The sequence below is a fragment of the Chlamydotis macqueenii genome, chromosome 1, assembly GCF_036417535.1.
Source record: "Chlamydotis macqueenii isolate bChlMac1 chromosome 1, bChlMac1.mat, whole genome shotgun sequence".
Taxonomy (NCBI): Eukaryota; Metazoa; Chordata; class Aves; order Otidiformes; family Otididae; genus Chlamydotis; species Chlamydotis macqueenii.
Window position 1 is genome coordinate 60,594,904 of NC_141556.1, and position 21,074 is coordinate 60,615,977.

General features: G+C 40.9%; 1 protein-coding gene across 1 annotated transcript in view; it reads right to left on the bottom strand.

Moving 5' to 3' along the window:
• The window catches only part of POLR3B (RNA polymerase III subunit B), a 77,680-nt gene extending 58,903 nt beyond the window's left edge, over positions 1-18,777 (bottom strand). Inside the window, exons 1-9 of the mRNA XM_086753992.1 lie at positions 18,670-18,777; positions 17,037-17,069; positions 13,014-13,070; positions 12,863-12,927; positions 12,288-12,363; positions 8,984-9,084; positions 5,303-5,394; positions 3,983-4,100; positions 2,872-2,980 (exon numbers count right to left, since the gene is read on the bottom strand). Coding sequence (XP_086610118.1) covers positions 2,872-2,980; positions 3,983-4,100; positions 5,303-5,394; positions 8,984-9,084; positions 12,288-12,363; positions 12,863-12,927; positions 13,014-13,070; positions 17,037-17,069; positions 18,670-18,741 — 723 coding nt within the window. The 5' untranslated portion in view covers positions 18,742-18,777. The remainder of the gene's footprint in view (positions 1-2,871; positions 2,981-3,982; positions 4,101-5,302; positions 5,395-8,983; positions 9,085-12,287; positions 12,364-12,862; positions 12,928-13,013; positions 13,071-17,036; positions 17,070-18,669) is intronic.
• Positions 18,778-21,074: the final 2,297 nt, after the last annotated feature.

A 21,074-nucleotide genomic window follows, 5' to 3' on the forward strand; every position in this document is an offset into this window, starting at 1 on the left:
CCTTGCTTTAGATGAAGATGTCTAAGATGTCAAAATTGCCCAACTTTCTCCTACACTGACTCTCAGATAGTCCCTAACAAAACTGTGCCCTCTAGCTGGCCCATGCACTGGACAGCAGCCCTCTACTAATTACTAGCCGTTTTCTCAATCAAAACACAAAGGTCTGTGGAACTTGGCTGCAACCTCGATGCTGGTCTAGGAGGAAGAGATTTTTGTCAGTCTTGGTTTATTTTTTAATGAGAATGACACAAGTAATTACTACAGTAAAAGTTAAGGATGCAAAGGCAACCAAAACTTCAGACCTTAGACTGTCTGTACAGCTTAACTTTGCCCCTTGCAGATGTGTATCTCTACATTACAAGAAGCAGAATGTTTACTAGTAACGAGGAAGACCCATGCCCAAGGCTTGGGTCTCAGCAGAAAGGAATTATTCTCCTTGCTTTTCCAACTAATTTCTTATGTATAATACTGCCATGTGAGAGAGTCGAGGCTACATGGGTATCCTTAAGTTAGGGATTTTTCAGTTTCAGGACTATAGTATTTGTAACATCGCTTCTAGTAGTTAAATATAATAAAGTAATATCTGCATTATAGCAATGCCCAAGAAAGAAAGATCAGAGGCTGGTGTCTGCCAAAGAACCCACTGAAAAGACTATCTGGGATTTTTAGTTTCCAGTTGGAGATTCATCAAAAGTGGACAGAAGATGCCTCAAGTTCACGTCAATAAAGGAAAGGTAAGGAAAATGACCACTCATATGTACAGTTATGTGAATATAACATTCATAATAGTTAAAATGGGTTCAGCTAATTCCCTACTGAATTAAATTAATATAAATCTTTGAAAAGTACTACTGACGAGAGCTTCCAACAACAGTAACCCCTTATTTAATAAAGAAATGAAAAAATATGCAACATTATCTAGAATATAAAAGATACATACCGGCAGGGGGATAATTAGAGCAAGGATTGTCAGAAGATGATCAAATAGTACAATGCTGCTTTAAAAAAACCCAACAACCACCTCCTCAGACTTAATAACCCAGAGCAGTTACTCTTCTGTGAGTAAGTATTTATCTGCACCAGCAGGGGGTGACAAAATGTAATAAAAGTCTGTAAGCGAAGGTGGAACCCAGCTGTTTGGTACTTGAGCAAATGGATTAAGAGCCACATTAACACTTTCCTGCAAGAGAAAATTTGTGAACTTAATTCTGACACTGTTATGTGGATGTCTGCCCACAAATAATTTCTTAACCTCCTTTAACACTGGTCACTAAAACAAGATTATATTCTCCAACTACTTGAAGAGATTAGCTTAATGAGAGATAGGAGACATTTGTTTCTCAAGTCTAAATCAAATTATTAAACTATTTTCTAGTACCAAACCCAAAGCATTTCCTACAAGAAGACCGATTCTTACAACTCTCAATCAGCCGAAGAGCTGTGGTAATACAGAAAAATTTGTAGTTGTCAATGCCAACTCATAAGCACTGCTGGCAGAAACTGTTTGGATGCTGTGAGCAAGTGCTGCCCTCTCCTGGCAATTCATTTCCTTGACCGATTATCACCTCCCCAAACCTGTGCTGTAAACCATTACAGTGAAGACGGAAAGGGAGCTATAGGATTTACTTCTACGGGTTGCTAGATCCAGTCAGAGGCATTTTTGTGTCCTAAGCCACCTTCCCTGTGAACAGTGCCTCCAATACAGCTGCCCAGTTTCCTTCTTCATAGGCACTGCACCAGGCTGCCAACCCACAGGCAGCAGTGAAGCCCACAGGACAGGAAGGAGCTACCAGCTGTTGGGAGGACAGGTCATAGCCTAAGGCCTGCCCATGCCTTGCTGTCTTCTCTAGCCGCTGGACAGTGCATGTCCACCCACTGCCTTTACTGGCTGTAGCCCATGTGTTCAATACCACAGACAGATGGGCTACTGGCTGGTTTCCAGTTCTGCTGGGCAGCTAGGGAGGAATAATTGTTACACCCTCAGCTATGTGCACCCTTGAGTGAATTAAAATGAGAACAGCAGAGGGTGAAAGAAAGCAGTTCTGTCAGTTTTACAGGAAATGAGAGACACTGTCACCAGCTCAGCTGACAGGGCAAATACTCCCCAGTTCTTGCCCAGAATCAGGGGTGGAAGCCTCTCACAGCCCTTTGTCAGTCCCACTGAATATTGCTTCAAACCTACAATACCTGTCCATGCACTCACTGCACTGAAGATACACGTGAGTGTTCCTGAATCAGGCAGGGATTCTGCAGTATTCTAACTAAGGCAGAGCTCATTCACAGGGGAAGGAAGTAAACTGCCAAGAAATGCAAGCCATTCTAGTAATCTCAAAGGATTTAGGAATAGGTGTAAGAATTGCAAGACTTCCCCAAAAGCTATCAGTTTTGTTTACAGTTATGACTGGAAGTAATGTGTATGTCACATCCCCAGATCTGAAACAAAGCGTGCTGACCTAGTCAGCAGTCTACAAGTTGGAGGTGGAGGCAAGGCAGGGACCAAAACCAGAAATTAGGACTCTTAACGCAAGTTTGCAGCATAACTCATAACAAAAGAAACCAAAATCCTACTGATTTTTCTGTAGGAACAGGAGCACAGGCAGAAGTGCAAAGGGACCTTACAAAGCAGTAAGGGGGTGGTAGCATTTCTCCTGGCACAGCAATGTTCTCCTTGTAGAAAAAATGCAGCACTTTTTCTCCTTTTCGCTGTACAAAGATGATTTCTCAGGGGAAAAAAGTTTGCATTCTAAGTCCTGACAAGTCCTTCTTTCCAAGTATTAACTTATGAGACCTGTTGCCTATGCTCGTTCTTGAGCTACAGCACAGTTTTTTTTTTGTTTGTTTTTTTTTTATACAAACAAACAGTTGTATTACCTTAAATATGATAGCAATGGGAATATCTTCTGACAGAGTGTTGTGCCTCAGGTAAAATCTTCCTTGTTTCACAACCATATTTGTTCTGCTCTTCTTCTCATGAGTGGAACTGAAGTTAAAAAAAAAAATATTATGTCCAACAGAAAGTTTGCACTGACACTCCTAGAATCTTCTGTATAAAACTTAACACGCTTGAGCTATCTTTCAGCTCAATTATTCCTACGTTCTCCTCTTCTAAAAATTACATTAAAACAGCCAGTCATCACCCTGTAACTCCAAATTAATATGGTATTATCACCTGTGATGGGGAAGTTCAATATTAGACTTAAGCAAGTAGAAGCCTGTACTTTCCAAAATCTTCTTTGCATACTTTTATCACCAACTTGGATGTAACCAGCAAGGTCAAACCCTGCACAAGTACTGTGGCAACAACAGTAATGAGGTAATAACAGTACTTTCTGTTGTATGTTTAACCTCATCTAGGCTTACTGTGGAACAGTAAAGGAGCTAGGAGAGATGCGTGAAGGGCCTCTGGAGAAAAAAAACTGCCCTCACACTGAACAGTGATAAGTACCATATCATACCAGCATGCAGCTTAAAAACAAGACCAAAAGGCAAATAAAACTCAAGTTGAGGAGGAAAGGCCAAATTTAGACTACCTTGCCATTTTCAATAATTTGTTAGTCCAAATATATTTTATTTTTGTTTCCTTCTCAATTGCCTTTAAAAGCTTTTACACCGATTTGATTTGGAGAGTCAAACAAAAGTTTACATCCAATTTCCACTGCAGTAACTCACGTTACTTGCTGCAAAAAGAGAGCAAAGTGCACTTTGTTATGTTAAAAATTAGAATTTGCTTTTCCTAGTCTGGGATGAATCCTGAAGCATATGAGCAACTCCCATTGATTTCTGTGGGAATACTAACTGATTTTACAATTGATGCTGTAGTGTACAAAATGACAGTAGGAAGAGAGAGGGGCATTGCACATCTACGGCTTTTTCCTGTTAAACTACACTAGGGAAAAAAACTACACAGCTACTTCAACTACAACAATGAACTTCTAAAGCTTTGGGTTTATCTGCTTGATGTAATTGCAGACATTTACCATACCTGGTAACAGAAGCGCCAACTGTGCCTTTTCTATCAGCTTCCACAATGATTCTGTTTTTAGATAACTGCTCTTGAATAAGAATGACTTTCTCTACACCTTTAACAATGAAATAGCCACCTATTCAATAGAAAAGAAAGATTTTGCATGTCAGTACCCTTAACGCCTTATGCAAGTCTTTCAATATGCCTTTGAATATAAATTATTAAATAAAACAGTAAGTACACAAGGGACAAAACAGGAGAGTAAATTCTCCCTTGAAAAAATGAAGAACAAACTCTGCATGGAACCTATGATAATTACAAAAATGTTCCACTAGACTAAACAGAAGTTTTGCTAGGCTCACACATAGTATTTGGGATCTAAGACTTTATTTGGGAAGTACTCAGACAGCAAGAACTCACAGGCAGAATTGCAAAGCTGTAAAAAAACCTAAACCTTTAAGGTAACCATACTTATTAAAAGATTTTCTAGAATTTTTAGTTCTACAAATTAGGTAAAAATATTGCGTTTCAGAAGAGCGTATCATAAGGATACCAAAAAAGAAGTGGCCATTTCAGATGCTTGGTATCAAATAAAGATAATAAGTCTTCCGTAATTACCGACTTGCTCTCTCCAGCACTCCAAGGAGAAATTTCTTTTGTATTTACTTTTAAACGCGTACTTTAATACTCTTGTTATATCTAAGACAACATAAGGAATCTGCATATGAGCCATGTTAGATTCCTCTCTTAAACTGTAGCTATCTATTAATGCTCCTCCAGCTCAGCACATCATGTCACTGTATCTTGCCATCACAAGCAAGCACAGCACACGTCCAGTGCACGCTTCAAAGGCAGCAGATAAAAAACAAAGAAGTTGCTCGTTATAACCCTTCATCTCCTCTCTACATTTCAAATATTATCATGTAACACTTCATTCTTGCTTTACAAAAGGCAGCAAATGAGAGTTCCTGCTCTTGGGGACACCATTACACCTCACTCTCCCCTGATCCACTTCATTTTCACGAACGAACACCTCTGTTCCCATGTAAAACATCACTATACAATACTACAGACACTTCTCAACTTTTCCAAAATTTTAGTGTATTGTTTATACGGTTGAAAACTCCATCTGCAAATACAATCATTCCATGCTGCCAACCATTTCTTAACGTTTTCAAAAGCCTGCTGATTTCTTTTAGTTATATGCATACACTTGAGAACTTCCCACAATGGCTTCACAGTGGCAGGAAACATACAATGGAACATTTTTTTTTGCTGAAAAAAGATATAAAACTAAAAGCACAGATCGGAAAAAAAGGAACATGAGTGCAAATGTACCTGGATCTAAAGGACACTCGTTAAGTTTGGCAAATTCTGCTGGAGTTTTCCCAGTAAGAACACAATTGGAGCTACGCAGCATTATAGGCATTCTGTAAGAAAACCAGTTATACTTTTACTTTAGATTCAGATAGACAAACATGAATAGTCAAATTCAGAACAAAAAACATGCTGAATAAACTGGAGAAAACACCTTTAAGGTAATAAGAACATATGCAAGCTATGAAGAGCAGGTTTTTCCTTTAATCTCATCTTATTTAATTGAATGTGTAGTTTGAAAAGGGAGTCTTGAAATTAGACATCTACTGGCAGAATCTGCAGCCTTCCTATTTAATTTTTAAGCAGCTACTACAGGCATCCATAACAAGCACAATCACTAAGGCCAATGATTAGAAGTACAAGTAATCCTGGTCCCCAAAAACAGTTCAGCCTGCACTGAAGAACATGCCCTTGCAGATCCACTCTTACTATTTTTAATTAGAAAATGCCAGATCACACCTTCTGGCTGCCGACAGATAGTGTGTCTAATATACAACATAGGCATGAAGTTTCCCCAGTAGTAGCTCTGATTTCTCTGGTGTCTTAGCACAGAAGCCTGCAGCAAGCATTTTGTGAAGCAACACAAAGTGGTGGAAAAACAGTTCAAGAAATTAAAAACAAATTCTACGTTTAGGGAGGAAAAAAAAGAGAAACTAAAGATGAACTGTATATAAGGTAAAACTTATTGACCATGAGGATAGTAAAGCAGTGGAACAAGCTGCCCAGAGAGGCTGGGTGTTCTCCGTCCATGGCGGTCTTCAAGACCTGACAGCACTGAGCAAGCCAGTCTGATTACAGAGCCAACTCCATTTTGAGCAGGAGGTTGGACTAGAGACCTCCTGAGGTCTCTTCCAACCTGAATTGTTCTATGATCCGGTGATGAAGTCAATGAATGTTCCAGTTCCTTTGAATCTGTGTGTTTACACTGCAGTCTTACTAGGAATTTGGGTTATTAAACTACTAACTAGCAATGAGTTTGCATTTATTAAAGAGTACTTCTACAGTCAGCTTCATAACATACCTTTCCACTCTCAGATTCTTCATTAAAACTTTTGAAAGAGAGCATGTTTTACTTCCAATTAAACAGCTATTCATACAAAAGTGGACTTTTGATCCAGCTTACAGAATTTCACTCCTTGATGGCACGTTTGTAAAACCTATGTTCCAAGTAAGTTCTTAAGATAAAGCTTAAATATTGACTCACTTCATCATATTGCTAAGACATATTTTAACAAAATTTATCCATGAGTTCTACTATGCAACTATTTGCAACCTCAGAAATACTTAATAATTAATACTTAATATTTAATTCAAAATTACTCCAACAAAATTTAAGATTAGATAGCTACTGCTAACAAAGTTATATTTCTTTCATTCAAATCTTACAAATTATTTTAATTTCTTGGTCATTTTCATATCCTTATATCTTAAAAGAAAACTGATGAACTCAAGGTTCTGTATTTTTGAAGAGGATAAAAAGCTATCCTGTCACTACAGTGCTCTATACAGATAACCTACTTGCTTCAGTCATTTCACTAAGAAAGTGTTTCGTAGAGAAAGAAGCTTCATATAACAATCATAACCTTGTATCACACACATGATAAGCCTAATGCATTGGCTATTTATACCAGAAAGAGTAACCAGCTGGCACAAGGAAATTCAAAATGGAGTACGTAAATGCCATCACCGAAAACTCCAGTGAAACAGATGTCACCAAGTATCCATACTTTATTTTTGGGTGAACAATAAAATATTCTGCAGCTAACATAAGACACTATAGTAAGTCATTCTCCTTTGGAGGACAGAATTTAGTTTTTCAAATATCTGAAGTTATCAGAAAGAATGGGAAGATTTTTTTTTTTTTAAAAAAGGGGAAAAGAAAGTTACTGAATTTCTGTGCATAAAGACACAGAAAATGGGTACACTAATTTGGAATGCTCTTAAGCATTCAAAGGAAATGTTCCTTTTTACTTAAAGATATAAAGATATTGCCCTTTTTTTTGTTTTTAACACACATAGATTATCAGTGACTCTGACAAACAACAGAAAAAGGAGAGGAAAGAACACACAGCTTTCCTGTTCCAGTCTAAACCGCATGTCAAACAAGAGCATTGTATATATACTCACTGGGCAAAAGGAAATCAGCCTAATACTAGAGACAGATGAGAAAAATTATTTCCCATGGAAATAAAAAATGGATATTAACAATTTTAATAGCAAAAGACTTTTTGCATGTATGTCCTTAAAACCAGTTGGATGACATAACTTTATTTTTTAATGGAGCATTTTTTTTTGCTATGACCTCACTTCATAGGAGAAAGAGAAGAATTTACAGGAATAGGCTTTAATGCAAGATGCAACACACTAGTGCTGTGCATGAATTTAGACTTTTCCAGCATATTATCACTGTCTTCTTCACCTCACCTTTTTTTTTTTTTTTTAGGGAGGGATGTAGACAAATACCTAGTCTAGTTTTTGTTGTGCTTCTTTTAACTATAACTTATCCTTTAAAGTACTGCATTTTGTGTACAAATTGAAAACGTATTTTAGTGAAAATGCACATTTACTTGAACTTCTTTCTTTGCCTATAACACACCCCATTAAATTATTCAAAGGACTCAAATTTAGATGGTCATTTCAAAATTTTTCTTTTCCTAAGGAATGACTTAGAACAATAAACTTTTAGCACAGCTACAGAAACTTGGCTTTGTAAACACATTGCTGTGTACCATGTTCTACTGACAGAGCTGAAGTATTTTTTTTAATACGAAAGCTTAAAAATTCACTAGAAGAAATGTAGCTCCTTAAGTATCTATCTTCTCTTTCCTGCCAGTATTCTGCCTTTGTTAAGATGCACAGTCACACAGCAAACAATTTCTATAAGGCACTGACCTTTCTTTAAGAAACCTTGTCTACAAAAGACAGATATATTTACTGCTTTTAAAATGGAATTTTCCTTTCAATAAATGCTAGAACTGCCAGGTATTTTGCCTTTTTGGTATGGTTAAGAGCTTGTTTTTCTCCCTAAAGCACATCATTTTTTCTTTCAGAAATGAGATGCCCTTCACAATACTAATAACCTCAAGTCACTTGACAGCCTTTAGGAAAACAAAACCAGGGAAAAAGTCCTTAATGTTTCTCCACAAAGCTCAGCCTTGGCTCTAAACCAAACCAGTTTTAAAGGAGAGCTTAACCTCTTATAGAAGAACTAATGCTTGCTCTATTGGTTTTACCATCTGCCTTCCACAGACATATCTCTATATATTATATATAAAAGAGTTGAGTAATCTGGCTACAAAGCAAACATGATTATTTTAATTTTGCAGTAACATGACCTGCAGCTCTAGCATTCCTTCAAATATTTCCCTCTTTGGTTTTACATCAATACAAACATAGACAATGTCCATCCTTATATCTATTCTTCTTTGAAAGGAGACAGATTTCCAGAATATTTTGCAAAACAAAATCTTTTAACAGAACAAGACAATCACAACCTGTACTGCTGTTCATGAAGTTTTGCCTGCTCACTCTTTCTTTTAACACAGAAGCAAGATTTGCCTACACTTAATTTGCAGTAAAAACTCTTCCCACCACAGCAGCAAATGGAAACCAGTATCAGAAGCTCAACACACAGTATCTTACCTGCCAATGGGTAACGCATTGCGTATGATCCTCTGGCTACCTCGTGTATATTCAATGTCTACTGTAATTGGGGCAGAGTAAGTCATGTCTCTCAGGCGGCACTAAAAGAAGAACAGTCATATGGTTAGATGTTGGCTTACAAGTTGAAGAGTCTCTCTTAAAACATCCTGTGTTTGCCCTGTCTCTTGCAAGTGCTCACAAAGAAATCAAGCAAAGTGAAGCTTGACCAAGCTCTTCATGGTGCCTGGATTATGTTTGACAGTCTCCTGTTTAAAACAAAACCAAAAAAAACCCACCTCAAATACAATTAATGTGATATTTCAAAAGCAGTCAGTGGATCTATGTCTTCAGAGGACAGGACAGCAGAGCATAACTTCTAAACTGTTTACTTAAACAAACAGGCATAATCAGCAGAGCTGACAAAAAGACCATACTGTGCCACGGGCTCCGAGAGCAGTGCTCAGCTCAGGCACATTTCCATATGAAGACTGTCAACAGCTGAAGAGTTGTGGTGTCATAGGAAGTTTGATAGAAGTGAAACACACAAGAATAAGAGGGACTCTGCACTACCTTATTACTGGAACAAGCAAATGTCACTGTACGGTACCATTTCTAAAAACGATTTACAGAAAGCTTGCTACAGTATCACTTCCTGTAAAGATTCCCAGAATTTGTTTACAAATTCCTCAGCTAGCAAAAGAAGCAGGATATACATATCTAGGACATTATATAGCTCAAGGCTCAAGCATTTCTAATCCGATCTTTCTGGTCTGCTATCTTCAACCTCACTCTGTGACTCTGTTGCTAGCCCTTAAGGTATTGTGTATCTTCATGCAAGACACGGTTTATTGCATTTGCTGAATACGACAGAGCAACTCATAACAGGTCATTTGTGACTTCACTGAGCATTTTATACCTTTGAGCTCCAGGATTATAGGTTTCTCAGTATTCAGACTTGTACATTTACAGTTCTACAGTCTTTCAGTGTATACATTATAGATTAATAAAAGGCAATTAAGATTGTGCTGTGCATTGAAGATGCAACTGTATGGAAAAACACCCCTCAAGAATCATTGCAAACCCTACGCTCCTTCTCTCCACATTAAAAAGTAAACCGGTTCCCTAGCAATAAAATGCTGATGTGCACCAGCAGTTTTCAAGCTGTGACTTGCAGGAAACTACGTCCCATTGCGCTCCCAGCAATTTTATTGAATTTAAAAGTAACTGAGAATATTTCCATTTTCTAATGACTTTAAATCCACCTGTATGAATAGTTGATGAAACTCGCATAAGGACTGCGTGAGAAGGAGAGCTGGACAGCTTCATTAGTATTACTTGGCGGAAAAAGGCTTTGGGATTCTTTGTGTGTGCTTTGTCCGCACAAGACACAAAGTAAGAATTACACAGTGTAATATTCCAGCACTTGTATTTTTGTATCACCTTCCTTGAAGTACCTTCTTCCTTACATTAGACACTTATAGGTAAAAAACAGGCAGGACTTGATCTTCAAGGAAACCAAGGATGTAAAAACTCCCAAATTTGGTTGAAGGCAGGTAAAATATTCAAACTCTTGTGAAAAATCCAACCATTTTAGGTGTCTTTGGGAAGGAATTTTGTAAGTCTCTAACAGAAAAATGTAATGACTTCATACTCATAAGTATCAAATCTTCTAATCTTTTGAGTTTTTAAAATTGCACCCCTGTGTGGATCTGATCAGCATCCCATTTAAGAAAATAACTGTGGCCTTCATGTGTGTATAACACACTGAAAATAAAGAGAAATTATGCACTAGCATTAAGCATCAATAAGGACTTATCTGAGATGCAAGAGTAGGCTGTTCTAAATTCAAGGTCAATATGCTATAGGAAGAATTCATTTTGCCCTCTTCTGCATGTGCAGTCACTTTAGTTATAAAGTAAGCAAGCACGTTAATAACTGGATTCTTGGAGATGAGTTGTTGGCCACAAACTATTTTTTTGCATGCAATTTCATTCATACATAAAAAAGATCTTTCCTGTTGCATTTTGTGCAGAGTAATAGAATCATAGAACGGTTTGGGAAAGGACCTTTAAAGGTCATCTAGTCCAACCCCCCTGCAAGGAACAGGGACATCTCCAATGAGATCAGGTTGCTCAGAGCCCCATCCAACCTGGCCTTGAATGTTTCCAGGGACGGGGCATCCACCACCTCTCTGGGCAACCTGTTCCAGTGTTTCACCACCCTCATTGTAAAAAATTTCTTCCTGTAGGCCCCCTCTAGGTACTGGAAGACCGCTATAAAGTCTCTCCAGAGCCTTCTCTTCTCCAGGCTGAACAACCCCACTTCTCTCAGCCCTTCTTCATAGGAGAGGTGCTCCAGTCCTCTGATCATCTTTGTGACCCTTCTCTGGACTCGCTCCAACAGGACCATGTTCTTCTGATTTAACATTAGCTACACATTTGTAAGATCCATGAGCTGTTCTGTATTACATCTAATTGCACCGCTGATGGCTGAGTTACTGGCCTTACTTAAAACCTTCCCATGAGATTAAACGAGATTTGAGTCAGGTCACTGGAGAGAGAAACGTGGCTATGCACAAGAGGCAGCCACTAGATGGCTTTTTTAACAGAATTTCTCCAAAGCGCAGAATGTATTTCATGATAGATTCTAAAGTGTGCCACATACACTACCTGGAAAAAAACCCACAATTCAACCTCAAGTATCAAGTGTATATAGCAAGGGAAAAAGCATCTGATATGTGAACTGATTTATCAGGTTGACAACAGTCTGCATGTAGGCAAATGAGTGCAAGTTCCAAGCTCAGTTCCTGTTCTGAGATCAAAATGAGGTTGTTAGTATCTCTGCTGCAGTGGTATAAAACTCAAAGCACAGCAGCAAGAGAAGAATACATTGTTCTTGAGTAATCTCTGAAGGGAACTGAACGGCTTTAGATACCTGAAAGTAATTCCAAAAGGTCCAAACCTTATCTTAGTTTATGGCTTGCTTATATTGTCCTCATTTTGGCTGGGATAGAGCTGATTTTCTTACCAATAGCTGCTGTGTTTTGGGTTTAGTATTGGATTTGGTATGTGAAGAATGCTGATAATACACTGATGTTACTGGTTGTTGCTGAGAGATCAAGGACTTTTCTCAGCTTCCCAGGTTTTGCTAATGTGCAGGTGCAAGAAGCTGGGAGGGGTATAGCCAGTACAGTTGACCCAAACTGGCCAAAGGAAGTATTCCATACCATAGACGTCACACTCAGTATGTAAGGAGACACTCCCAAGATCAAGCAAACAAACAAGACAGATGCAAACATTCATACCTCATGAGGGGATACAGGTCGTGTCACATTGAAGCTTTCCTCCACATCTGGAGTGCCCACATAGATATTGAGGTACCTACAATACAAACAGATCCATAATGAGCAATGAGCCAAATATTTTTCAGGTGACCCGAAGGAAGCAGAAGTCTGCATATAGTGAAAAATGAAGTTACTTTGATGAACACAGGTTGATTAATAATGAGCAATGATTCTTTCCAAAGTAACTCATTGTATTTGAGCTGTGTTCTAGTTAGTTAAAATTTAAACTGCGCATGCAATAAACCCCAAGTTACCTTTGCAAATAGACAAAAAGAAACTCCCATGTGTCATCCAAGATTACTAAATTACAGAAAAATGGTGATACAAGGTGTTGTTAACAGCTGGCTGTTAAGTCTGCTTCACATGATTATTCTTTAAATCTTCCCATCTTTCAGTGCTCCAAATAAGAGATAAAAAATGGAGAATACTCTTTTGATTTATACCTACACAGGTGCCTGTAAACATTTCACAGCCAACAACAAACTAATGAGACAGTACGTATGCTACTACTGATACGGAAATAATTTAATGCTTACTTCAAGTACCACATTGGGTCAGCATCACTTGTAACTTTTTCATTGGCCTTCATGATTTTCTTTATCTGGAGGGGAAAAAAAAAAAAATAGAATCATGTGCCTTTTCTGAGTACTAAGAGCCACTCACTCACTTCCCACCAAGAAAGCATACCTCTACATTGATGAAATAGTTGAATGAGTCTATGTGCTGCTTCACAAGTCCTTTCACCTGGAAAATACATGCATGCGGCAAATAAAATTAGCTTAAATAACATTAATCATACAAGACAGAAATTAAGATATAAGCATTTACAAGTGCTTTTGGATCTGTGCTAAATTCTTTTAGTTGCTCAACTCCTGAGAAGTGCCTGGACGACTGATCTGGTTCTACACTGTACATTTCCAGGTTTACACCAGAGTTGTCATTGTTCTTTGAGTCAGAAGAGCCATTCAGTAACTGTACAAAGTAAAACTCAATAGACTTTGAAACTGATATAAACAAACAAGAATCATTGTAAGTCAAAATATTTTATCAGTTTGCCATTATTTTGAAATAACTTTAACCATTTATACTAGAATCATAGAATAGTTTGGGTTCGGAGGAACCTTCAAAGGTCATCTAGTCCAACCCCCCTGCAAGGAGCAGGGACATCTTCCATTAGATCAGGTTGCTCAGAGCCTCATCCAACCTGGCCTTGAACACTTTCAGGGATGGGGCTTCCACCCCCTCTCTGGGCAACCTGTTCCAGTGTTTCACCACACTCAGTGTAAAAAAATTTTTCCTAATATCTAATTTAAATCTACCTCCCTCTATTTTGAAACCATTACTCCTTCTCCTATCACAACAGGCCCTACTGAAGAGTTTCTCCCATCTTTCTTGTAGGCCCCCTTGAGGTACTGGAAGACTGCTATAAAGTCTCCCTGGAGCCTTCTCTTCTCCAGGCTGAACAATTCAACTCTCTCAGCCTGCCCTCATGGGAGAGGTGCTCCAGCCCTCTGATCATATTTGCGACCCTCCTCTGGAGTCTCTCCAACTGGTCCACGTCCTTCTTGTGTTGGGGGCTCCAGAGCTGGGTGCAGTACTCCAGGTAGAGTCTCAGAAGAGCAGAGTAGAAGGGGAGAATCACCTCCCTCGACGTGCTGGCCACGCTGCTCTTGATGCAGCCCAGGATGTGGTTGGCCTTCTGGGCTGCAAGCATGCATTGCCAGCTCGTGTTGAGCTTCTCATCCACCAGTACCCCCAAGTCCTTCTCCTCAGGGTTGCTGTCAATCCATTCTCTGCCCAGCCTGTATTTGTGCCTGGGATTGCCCCGACCCACGTGCAGGACCTTGCACTTGGCCTGGTTGAACTTCATAAGGTTTGCATGGGCCCAGCTCTCCAGTCTGCCAAGGTCCTTCGGGATGGCATCCCCTCCCTCCAGTGTGTTGACCACACCACACAGTTTGGTGTCATTGGCAAACCTGCTGATGCTGCACTCTATCCCACTGTCTATGTCACTGACAAAGATGTTAAACAGGGCTGGTTCCCTGAGGAACCACACTGGTCACCAGTCTCCACTTGAACATCAAGCTGTTGACCACCATTTTCTGAGTGCGGTCATCCAGCCAATTCCTTATCCACCAAGTGGTCTGTCTATCAAATCCATGTCTCTCTCTCTAGTTTAGAGACAAGGATGTCATGCGGGACAGTGTCAAATGCTTTGCATAAGTCCAAGTGGATGACATCAGTTAGTCGTCCTTTGTCCACCAATGCTGTAACTCTATCACAGAAGGCCACCAAATTCGTCAGGCAGAATTTGCCCTTAGTGAAGCCACGTTTGCTGTCACCAATCACCTCCTTGCTCTCCATGTGCCTTAGCATGGTTTTCAGGAGAATCTGCTTCATGACCTTCCCAGGCACAGAGGTGAGACTGATCAGCCTGCAGTTCCTAGGTTTTCCTTGTTTCCCTTTTTAAAAATGGAGGTTACGTCTCCCCTCTTCCAGTCAGTGGGAACCTCACCAGACTGCTAAGACTTTTCAAATATGATGGACAGCGGTCTGGCAACTTCATCCGCCAGTCCCCTCAGGACCTGTGGATGCATCCCATCAGGTCCCATGGACTTGTGCACCTTCAGGTTCCTTAGACAGTCTATAATTAACTATGTGCTGCTTTAGAAAGAAGTTGTCTCCACCCTAACAAGAGCAGCTGTCATAAAGAAGAATGAGAGGGAGTGCCAATGAGACAGGGGAGATGGAACAGAAGTGAGGTGTGAAAGAGAGAAGCCAATAAGCAAGGAAACAGTCATAGGAGGGCAGGAGACTCATAAGAAATCTGAGTTTGATCTATAGGCAGGAAAAGAGAGAACATGCCAGGGGTAATATCACACAAAATAAACACTACCCCGTTCCCCCAGCCAATGAGTTCATGCAGTGTACTTCAAGGATTTAAAGGTTTAGAGCAAAGAAAAGAAGGGGAATTGTAGGAAGTAAAATAATCTGGGATTAAATAAAATTTAAAAAAATATTTTGGCTTGAAGGAATACCAAGAGAAGCATTCATTTTGTTAATGGACTGGCATTTTCAGAAATAAAAGGTGCAACTATCCTAACTACAGTGCAAGATCCCGCCTGGAAAAGGAAAGAGTGCTACCTGATATTGAGACACATGTTTACATGCTCACAGGGGGCTTTACGCTTTGAAATATCCCATGACAACTAACATGTTCCAAGACTTAAAATTTCATACAGAAAACAGATGCATTTACATAGTTTGCATGACAGGTGACAGTTCATTTTGAAATTATTAGAAAGAAATGGGAAGCTTAAAATGACAAATCCAGTTGCTCAGTGAAGCCTCCATGGGTTAAGATAAAGGAGGAATTACTCCAGAGCAAAATTATTTTGATAAAAGTTTCCCTAATTTACAAAAACTTTGCACATCATATGATATAGGCAAGAAAATATTATGGATTTATTAGTGTCCAGAAATCAAGCTGGTAGTCCTTTCAATTTTTTTATGAGGCCATATCAATAGCTTTATTGAAAGAAAATTCCTCTATAGAAACTGAAAGCAGAGTATCAGATATCACCTTTGTATAACTGTATCACTGCTGGCATAAATAAACCAACATGCAACAGAAAGGTCAGACCACCAGCAGCAGCCCCAGATTAAAGGGCTCACTGGCTGGAAATAATGTGGGATGGCATAAAGCACATAGCAAATTGCACCTTAAAATTAGCAGCCCTCCCTTCTTCACGGTCTCAAGAATTTAGACAATATCACTAGCTCAAGCTCATGATGGAAGTTCATGTGGTTGCTATGAGAGACACAGAAATGGGATTCCTTAGGGCCCCGAAGCATCTTCACGGCCCTGAACCAAAGTGAAAACATACATAATCTGTAACTAACTTTTCAACTTTGTTTTCCTGCCAGGATCAAACACTCAAGGGTGCAACAAGAAGAGAAGTGCAGGTATTGAAACTGAGAAGGAAAGTAATTAACAGAACGAGACTGAGAAGAGCCTTGTCGAAGCAGGCAACGCTTCTGAAGACTGATGACAGATGGAGAGGTGGCTGCATTTCCCTGAAGGTACCTCTGCACATCACAGACTTCACCTGCTGTCTTTATGATACAATTACTGCCTTTCTCCTTCCTCACTTCCAACTGTTTGTTAGCCCTGTTATTACATCCAATGGCATTTTATAAAGAGCTGTGCCTTCAACTAGTACCAGATGATATGAGTCGCACTGAAATTAAGACACTAGTAGTCTTTGAGCTCAGTCAAGCTCTGAGAGTCATGAGGGAAGCTATACATATATCCAAGCCTTTGCAGAATCCAGATTTGTGGTTATACAATTCCTATGACAAACACAACTACAAACCTAACACCAGTCGCATATATAAAGACCATTAACGGGGTCTCTGGGTCAGTAAAACTGTAAAATAATCTGGAAATACTACACCATATATATTGTTCATTCAGAATGGCCATACAAAAATGCCAACCTCTAAAAGGATGCCTCCACAAATTAATTTACAGATTAATCAAGAAACTAGTCTATGTAACAAGTTATTCACTATTGCATGGAACTGAAAAAAAAAAAAAAAATAAAGTGAGCAGAAGTATTCTGGGAAACAGCAAAATCTAGAGGAGGGGAATGTAAAGTTAGAAAGGGACAGAGTATTCATGCCATGAAATGAGTGCATAACACTAACCTTTAGAAATGCTGGAAGAAGTCTCCATTTCTCCTGAAAACAAAAAATAGTTTGAAACAGATTTCCAAAGAGTGACCAAACATCTAAGATGCTTGAGCTTTGTTTCTTTTTATTATTGTTATTTTTAAACAGTAACATTATTTAAAATCAGATCCATTTAGAAAAAAAGTTTGCCCAAAGCCGATCTAGATGAGTAAAAACAAAACAGGGAGATGACTTGGATCATCTTACTACCCCATACATGCTATGCCATATTTACTCAGGACACAATGGGACGCTGTCTTTTCTAAAAGCAGCTTATGTGAGAATATATATTTCTTAGAAAATTCCTTACTACTATGTCCTTATTTAAGAAAAACTAACTTTTTCTTGTCCTTTTAACACTGTAAATTATATTCCCAGCAAAGGAAGATTTGTTGCAGCTTTTACTTTACAAAATATACGGAATAATCTTAGTCCTGGGAGCAGCACTTGCAGACATGAGTATCTGTAAAAGCTACTAGTATCCTAACTCCCACAAACATTTAGCAAAACTATCTCAACAAAGTACTGCCAAGTGTAATAAGTAAATCAAGGTTCCTACAAACTATTCCCCATTTCTCTTCTTCAGCGATCACAGGGAGCATCAGCTTACATCAGCCCCACCTTCTACCCCCACAGCATGAGTCCACCTCACGTTTGGAGTGAGATGCGGGTGGAGGGCAAAGGTGAGGAGGACCAGCCAGCGCAGAACGAGGCTGCGTGACTTAGCTCCAGAAGAGAGTACGCGGCAATATTCACAGAGCATCAGCAGCTCATGATTTTACTTAGACATTCAGCATTTGGAAGCACACGGCGACGCTGTAGTTGCGGTGTAAGATTCTCCCTCACGGTGCAGGAGCACGGAGGGGAACGCGTGGCCAAACCCAGCACGAGGCCCTCGTGCTCCATTTCTGACACGCTCTCCATAGAATCATAGAATCACATGGTTGGATGGGACCTATAAGATCATCTAGTCCAACCGTCTTCCCACTACCACTGCTGCCACAGCTACTAAACCATATCCTGTAGCTCCTCATCAAGCCGCCTCTTGAACACTGCCAGGGATGGGGACTCCACCACCTCCCCGGGCAGGCCATTCCAGTGCCTGACCACTCTTTGGGAGAAAAAGTTTTTCCTCACGTCCAATCTAAACCTCCTCTGGTACAACTCGTGATTCCCTGCACGCGAAGCCCGGTCCAGCCAAACACGGCCTTCACCTCCCCCAGCAAGGTAATCGGCAAACCTCAACGGAACGGCTGCTGAGAGCAGACACCTCTTCGCTCGTGTTTGCGGGACACAAGCCGGGCAAACGCAGGAGACGAGGGCCGCGCCTCAGCGGCCGAGCTCCGGCTCACGATAAACAGCGTGGGGCAGAAACACACACCCCCCCCCCGCAATTCCCATGGGGCGCCGCGCATGCGCTGTGGGCCCTCCCCGGCGCCCACCTGCACAGGCAGGTAGGGAACTCTGCGCATGCGCGCAGGGAGGTGGTCTCCTTCCACCCCACCTCACCCCAGCCCAGGCCCCCTCCGGGAGGGCCCGACGGGTGTCCCCCCCCCGCCCCAACGCCCGGTCCGTTCCCGCTGCCGCCCTCCGCAGGTCAGCCGCTAACCTCCACCGTATTCACGGGAGCCGCCGCCTGCTCCGGAGTCAGAGCCCCCAGCTCCGTGGCCAGCGCCTCCATCACCAGCCCGGCATAGAAGCCGCGGCAGAGGCTGACAGCGAGCGACCCGCGGTGTACCAGCCAAACGCGTCCTCCCGGCGCACAGGCGCGGCGCCCGAAGGTTCCGGACCCACGGAGCCCCGGTGGGGGTGAGTGCGGACACCACACACCCGAGAATGGGGCGAAGGCTGGGGGCTTTGCTAAGGGCGGTCAGGCCTCTCCAGGCCGCTCTCTCCCAACGCCCTGGGCTCCTCGTAGAGGACTTTAAGACCTTTCAGCGTTTGAGGGTTTCCCCCCTGAATGCTTGAGCTGGTAGCCAGCCCTGCCGCAGTAACCAGGCCTTGGAGCGGAGGGCGGAGGTGACAGAGGAGAGCACAGAGCAGCTGGGCTACAATCTGGTTTTTTTACAATTTTCAGCACGCAGACCAACATGGAGCGTAAGCTTTTAGCATTATTATTGTCTTTTCCCAATCTTAATGTTGAATGCTGTAGCTGGATCACTACAAACTGACTTTTTTTTTTTCTTTGCAAGTGTTGGTGGTATAGAGGCACCAAAATCCCAGTCAGATAGGGGACGACTCATCTTCCCCTGTTTAAGGTTGAACAAGAAACATTTGTCATCTTTGCAAATTCCCGTGGCAGTAAGCTTCTGCCAATAATTGCTAAGTATGTTTCAAAAGCAGCGTGTGAAACCAGTACTTACATACAGACATCTGGTCTGGCTCAGATTCTGCATGAATAACATTCACTGAGTTTGGTCTGGGGTCCACACATCCTGGGCTGAAGGACCAGGTTAAACGTGAGTGTAGCAACATTTCAGACCACTTCCATTCAGTTTCCTGCCTAAAGTGGATAGTCAGCCTGGAGAGTTTGTTTAATGCACGGTATCCTTACCTGGCCTTCCATCTAACTAACTACGTGCCCATGAAGCAACTGTTTCAGTCTGATGGCCCATTACCCTGCAACCTGGTCCATTAGCTGTGGTTAGTATGTAATCAGAAGTCATCATTACTTCCACAATAGAAACTATGAGAAATTAAAAGTGGAAGTTAGAGGATTAAGAGTTCCTTCTTACCTTTTTAAACCAAGAACCTATTAGAGTTGGTTAAATTCTTTGCCCATTTTTTTTTTATCATCACTTACAGGAAATCTAAACTCTATTAGACAGCACAAGCTTACAGCCATAATTTTACTCCAAAATGTTTGTTCCTACTGCATAGCTGGAAAAAAAAAGTTTATCAAAAGCAAATTTTTGTGATTTTACAGATTTGAAAATTAAGCACTATGTGCTTTTCAGGTATTCTTTAGTGTAACTGTGCCTTGGAGCTATTGTAAATTGTTCATAAAGCTGTTTAAAAAAAACCCAACAAAACAGGGATTACAAAAGACCAAAATCCAGACATGAGTGAGTGGCAGTCATTTTAGAAATACTAGAAGTTGAAGAAACATCATGTTTTCAGCATTTTCTCAGCACATTTGACCAAGGCACATGCAGTACAGCTAGCACTTCAAGACTGGCTGAATTGTGCAAAGTTATTCTGCCTAATGCTACTAAAAGGGGAGCAATATGGAGCCATCAGTGACTTTTAATTAAAAATCATAGAAGGAAAAAAATACCTGTCAGCTACATGTTGTCCAGTTTCTCCTGCAACCAAAAAACTGCCATATTCTAGGCAAGGTGTTCCACAGCTTATCTACACATTGTTGTGAGTAAAACAGTTCAGTTGTCTTAAACTGACCAGCTTTCTTTGATGCTCCTTGGTCTTGCAGACAAAAAGAGAGCAATCAACTACTCACTCTTCTGTATTTATTGCCACTCACCACTCTGGAGATCTGGCGCAGCCATTCCACTCAACATCTTCCAGTCTGGAGACTCCCATCTATTTAGTCATTTCCAAGACTGGAGCTATGATCAAGTACACAAATGACCTTTGTGGTGGGTTTACCCTGGCTGGATGCCAGGTGCCCATCAAAGCCGTCTATCACTCCCCTCCTCAGCTGGACAGGGGAGAGAAAATAGAATGAAAGGCTCGTGGGTCAAGATAAGGACAGGGAGATCACTCACCAATTACCACCACAGACAAAACAGACTTGACTTGGGGAAAATCAGTTTATTACCAATCAAACCAGAATAAGGTAATGAGAAATAAAACCAAATCTTAAAACAGCTTTTCCCCACCATTCCCTTCCTCCTGGGCTCAACTTCACTCCCAAATTCTCTGCCTCCTCCCTCTGAGTGGCACAGGGGGATGGGGAATGGGTGGTATGGTCAGTTCATCACATCTTGTCTCTGCTGCTCCTTCCTCCTCACACTTTCCCTGCTTCAGCATAGGGTCCCTCCCACAGTAGACAGT